Source organism: Heterodontus francisci, chromosome 11 (genome assembly GCF_036365525.1).
Source record: "Heterodontus francisci isolate sHetFra1 chromosome 11, sHetFra1.hap1, whole genome shotgun sequence".
Taxonomy (NCBI): domain Eukaryota; kingdom Metazoa; phylum Chordata; class Chondrichthyes; order Heterodontiformes; family Heterodontidae; genus Heterodontus; species Heterodontus francisci.
This window is the reverse complement of record NC_090381.1, coordinates 31,448,001-31,453,553: the sequence shown is the minus strand read 5'-3', so window position 1 is coordinate 31,453,553 and position 5,553 is coordinate 31,448,001. Positions and strand designations below refer to the sequence as shown.

Below are 5,553 nucleotides of genomic sequence, written 5' to 3'. Positions count from 1 at the left end.
CAATCCTACTAGTTTAAACAAAGGTTTATTTGAATATATCAGTGGAGGCTGAGTTTTGGTAAGTCCTCTTGTGAAATATAACCCCACCAGGACAACATCAGTCTTATCGCTCATTCTGCTAACGTTGTCATTTCTTGACTTTATAAAGGAGAGAGGGAGCATATAAGTCCCATCACAAGCCTGCTGCACAGCCGGTTTGTGACAGAAGCCCCATTACTTCTCCGTTCCTTCAATCCACAGTTTGGCATGATGACTTTACTCCACGCTGTTATACTCTCAGGAATTATTTGTGAGTATTAAACTTAATTGCTTTGAGAATATTTATCTGAAAGTAATTTTCCAAAAGTATAATTCATTGCCAAATATATTTATTCATCTTAAACTTTTAGTATTTTACATGACGAAAAACAAACATTTGCTCCAATAGCGCAGAATCAACTTGGTATAGGTTTCTTTTATCCTAGAAGAAAGATCCAGGGTAAATTCACTGGGGATTTTTTAAAAGTACCATCACCCATATAAAAAAAGATTGGAACAGAGATTAAGGGTTAAAAGTGTATGTTTAAAAGTTAAACCATTGCCTTTAAAGTCAGCAGGAGAAAAGATATGTAATAGGCTTCATTTTCTAGTTTATAACTCTCTTGACAGTGAATCCCAGGAAATATATTTAAGGAATAGACCCATAAATTGACACTGAAATTCTGTACAATTCAAATAGAATATAAACCAGCCAGAGAAGCATTAGGCGAGTGACAAGATCGAAAAATGATTGTTTATTCCGTGCCAATATTTTCTCACGCTTAGTAAGATAATAGTGAACAATAGACTCATAATTTATTCTGTAAAACTGAGTTATAGAAAGAATTGCAATTACAGAAGTGTGTGGTTACAGACAGCGAGAAATGCAGAGTTGCAGACAGACAGGGAGGTGCAGAAATACAGAAACATCTAGAGGTTTAGGCATTTCTTTTCTCTCACTGCTGAATTTATAAGTGTTTGGAGGCATGCCTTCCCAATGACTTCCTCCTCGCTTCCACTTCCTCCAAGTCCTGGGTGTCCCGACCTGGTGGTGAAAGTATGCCTATCTATATAAATGGGTGAGTATATACCAATGGCATATGCATGTGCTCCTGCAACTTTTAACCTTTCAATACTGGGCCCAGGGACTACCTGTAAGGCCACGATGTGTAGTGCTCTCTGATGGCGGTGGAGACCAGGATTCTCTTGCACTGTATTATGCCTATACAAATACTCAGAAAGCGTGGCCTAAAGAGACCATTCATAATTTCTAAATATAACATAGGTTAGTTTGTTGCAGGCAGTATGGAGATGGTCAGGGTCCTCATGCTGAACACTGCCCTCATTTTGGCAGAGGTCTTTTAAATGATTTTGAGGCCGGAAAGTCAGCTGGGAACATGGGTAAATCTCTGTGATGGGTGGAAGTCAAACACCCCAGGCAATAGGCCCAAGCCAGAGTTATAGACATAGGCCAAGGCTTTCCACTTCTTCACCCAACAGCTCATGGCTTTTTCCCTCTTAAAGTGAATGGCAGGCTCCCAAGTGCAGAAGGAGAATACCCCAGCCTGAGACACACAGGGTTGAATTTTCAACTCATTGTCCTAGAGTAACAGTGGTGTTGCAGATTGCCTGTTCATCATAGAAACCACCCAGTTCTTATTTCCCTGGAATTCAAAAAAATGAAAATGGAGCAATTTCTATGCACATTGTCAGTTTTACTCCTTGGCATTAAGTTGAAAATCCAAACCATAGGGTTAGAGAGAGAGAGAGACAGATGCTAAAGGTTTGACAGCATCACACCCATTTTTCAGCTGCTAAGCGATAGAAACATAGAAACATAGAAAAATAGGAGCAGGAGTCGGCCATTCAGCCCTTTGAGCCTGCTCTGCCATTCAATACAATCATGGCTGATCATCCAAACTCAGCAACCTGTTCCCGCTTTCTCCCCGTATCCCTTGATCCCATTAGCCCTAAGAACTATAGCTTACTCTTTCTTGAATATATTTAATGATTTGGCCTCAACTGCTTTCCGTGGCAGCGAATTCCATTGGTTCACCACTCTCTGGGTGAAGAAATCTCTCCTCATCTCAGTCCTAAATGGCTTACCCCTTATCCTTAGACTGTGACCCCTGGTCCTGGACTCCCTCGCCATTGGGAACATCCTTACTGCATCTAGTCTTTCCAGTCCGGTTAGAATTTTGTAGGTTTCTATGAGATCCCCTCTCATTCTTCTAAACTCTAGCGAATACAAGCCTAATCGACCCAATCTCTCGTCATACGTCAGTCCTGCCTTCCCAGGAATCAGTCTGGTGAACCTTCTCTGCACTCCCTCCATAGAAAGAACATCCTTCCTCAGATAAGGAGACCAAAACTGCACACAATACTCCAGATGTAGTCTCACCAAGGCCTTGTATAATTGCAGCAAGACATCCCTTCTCCTATACTTGAATTCTCTCGCTATGAAGGCCGACATACCATTTGCCTTTTTAACTGCCTGCTGCTGCACCTGCATGCTTACTTTCAGCAACTGGTGCACAAGGACACCCAGGTATCACTGCACCTCCCCCTTTCCCAATCTATCACCATTCAGATAATAATCTGCCTTCCTGTTTTTGCCACCAAAGTGAATAACCTCACATTTATCCACAATACATCTGCCATGTATTTGCCCACTCACTCAACCTGTCCAAATCACACTGGAGCTTCTCTGCCTCCTCCTCACAGCTCACACTCCCACCCAGCTTTGTGTTATCTACAAACTTGGATATATTACATTTAATTCCCTCATCTATATTATTAATGTATATTGCGAATAGTTGGGGGCCTAGCACTGATCCTTGCGGTACCCCACGAGTCACTGCCTGCCACTCGGAAAAAGACCTGTTTATTTCTACTCTTTGTTTCCTGTCTGCCAACCAATTTTCTATCCACGTCAGGATCAAACCCCCAATCCCAAGTGCTTTAATTTTGTATGCTAAACTCTTATGTGGGACCTTATTAAAAGCCTTCTGAAAGTCCAAATACACCACATCCACTGGTTCTTCCTGATCTATTCTACCAGTTACATCCTCAAAAAATTCCAGTGGATTTGTCAAGCATGATTTCCCTTTCGTAAATCCATGTTGACTTTGTCCGAACCTGTCATTGTTTTCCAAGTGCTCTGCTATTACATCTATTATAATGGACTCTAGCATTTTCCCCACTACTGATGTCAGGCTGACTGGTCTATAATTCCCTGTTTGCTCTCTACCTCCTTTTTTAAATAGTGGGGTTACATTAGCTACCCTCCAATCCGTTTGAACTGTTCTAGAGTCTATAGAGTTTTGAAAAATGACCAGAAATGCATCTACTATTTCTAGGGCCACTTCCTTAAGTACTCTGGGATGTAGATTATCAGGCTCTGGGGATTTATCCGCCTTCAATCCCATCAATTTCCCTAACACCATTTCCTGACGAATACTGATTTCATACAGTTCCTCCTTCTTACTAGACCTTATGTTCCCCAACATTTCTGGGAGGTAATTTGTGTCCTCCTTTGTGAAGACAGAACCAAAGACATTTCTTTGTTCCCCATTATAAATTCCCCCGTTTCTGACTGTAAGGGACCCCATTTGTCTTCCCTAATCTTTTTCTCTTCACATATCTATAGAAACTTTTACAGTCAGTTTTTCTGTTCTCTGCAAGCTTACTCTCATTCTTCTTAATCAATCCCTTTGTCCTTCTTTGCTGAATTCTAAACTGCTCCCAATCCTTAGGTTTGATGCTTGTTCTGACCATTTTATATTTCTCCTCCTTGGATCTAATACTATCCCTAATTTCTTTTGTAAGCCACAATTGAGCCACCCTTCCTGTTTTATTTTTGCACCAGACAGGAATGAACAATTGTTGTAATTCATCCATGCGCTCTTTAAATGCTAGCCATTGCCTATCCACTATCAACCCTTTAAGCAAAGTGCCTCAATCTATCATAGCCAACTCGCACCTCATACCTTCATAGTTTCCTTTATTTAGATTCAGGACCCTAGTCTCGGAATCAACTCTCTCACTCTCCATTCCAGTACGCACTCCAGGAACTCCTCCTCTACAGTATTATTGCGAATTATATGTAGATTAAAGTCACCCATAATTACAGTTGCACCCTTATTGCATGTAGCTATAATTTCCTGTTTAATGCCATCCTCTACATCACCACTGCTGTTTGGGGGTCTATATACAACTCCCACCTACATTTTCTGCTCCTTGGTGTTTCTTAGCTCCACACATACAGATTCCACATCAGGATTCTCTGAGCTAATATCCTTCCTCACTTTTGTATTGATTTCCTCTTTTACTAACAACGCTATTCCACCTCCTTTCCCTTTTTGCCTGTCCTTCCTAAATATTGAATACCCTTGGGTGTTCAGCTCCCATTTTTGGTCACCCTGCAGCCATGATGCATAAGCTTCAAACACAGTGGACAGTAAACACACACTCATTATGAGCCGGAAGTGGACCATCCACCATATTGGTTTTAGTGAAAAAAAAGCATCCAGGGTCTGTGTCTGAAACAGCTAGGCTTGGCCTGAATGCAGTTGGTGCTGGGCTGGTTGCGCTCAGGGAAACGCGGTCAACATGTGGTCTGAAATGGCCGCCACCAAAAAGGTTAGCTTTAAAAAAAATCCAAATGTAGAGCCATGAGGTGCAGGAAGTATTCCTTTTGACTCCACATACAAACCACAGGCCTCTGTTGGCAACCGCACACCTCCCCCACTTTTAATAGCCGCCTACAACTCCCGATCATCTGCTCCTCTCTTCCAGTCATCTCCCCTCCTTCAGTCACCTGCCCCTCCCAGTTGCCCTTCTTTCTTGATCATCTCCTTCCTGATAGACCTCCCTGTCCCGGTAACCCTCCTCCTACTTGCCCTCTCGCCTGGTCACCCCTTTTCTTGGTCACCCAGTGTCCCTATGACTTTCCCTTCACCTTCAAGAACCTACCTGAGAGCTGCTGCCAGCTGCCGATGCAGCAGCTTGAAATTGGAACCTCCTTCACCAGCGAGCTGCCAGGGGATTGCCAGCAGGTGTCCGCAGCTCACCGCTGCCATTTAATTGAGGCTTGAGGCCTAATATTTATTTTGCCTTAGGCCTACCAATTTAAAAAGGAAAGACTTGCATTAATATAGCACCTTTCACAACCTCAGGCTGTCCCAAAGTGCTTTACAGTTAATTAAGTACTTTTGAAGTGCAGTCACTGTTGTAATGTAGGAAACATGGCAGCCAATTTGTACATAGCAAGCTCCCACAAGCAGCAATGTGATAATGAGAAGATAAATATTAGCCAGGACAATGGGCCAACACTCCTGCTCTTTTGCAACATGGTGCCATGGGATCTTTTACATCCACCTAAGAGGGCACAAATCAATGAAGGTTGCAGGGCAGGTTGAGAAAGCGGTTAATAAAGCATATGGGATCCTGGGCTAAATAAATAGGGGCATAGAGTACAAAAACAAGGAAGTTATGATAAACCTGTATAAAACATTGGGTTCGGCCATAACTGTA

At 42.5% G+C, this 5,553-nt stretch overlaps 1 protein-coding gene across 2 annotated transcripts in view; it reads left to right on the top strand.

The window, feature by feature from the left end:
- The first annotated feature begins 156 nt into the window (after positions 1–156).
- Positions 157–5,553, top strand: part of LOC137375171 (serotransferrin-B-like) — an 86,618-nt gene continuing 81,221 nt past the window's right edge. The window contains exon 1 of one of the 2 annotated variants that reach the window (XM_068041924.1): positions 157–289. In XM_068041924.1, the coding sequence (XP_067898025.1) occupies positions 247–289 (43 nt within the window). In that variant the 5' untranslated portion in view covers positions 157–246. The remainder of the gene's footprint in view (positions 290–5,553) is intronic. The other variant, XM_068041923.1, reaches the window with a different exon arrangement.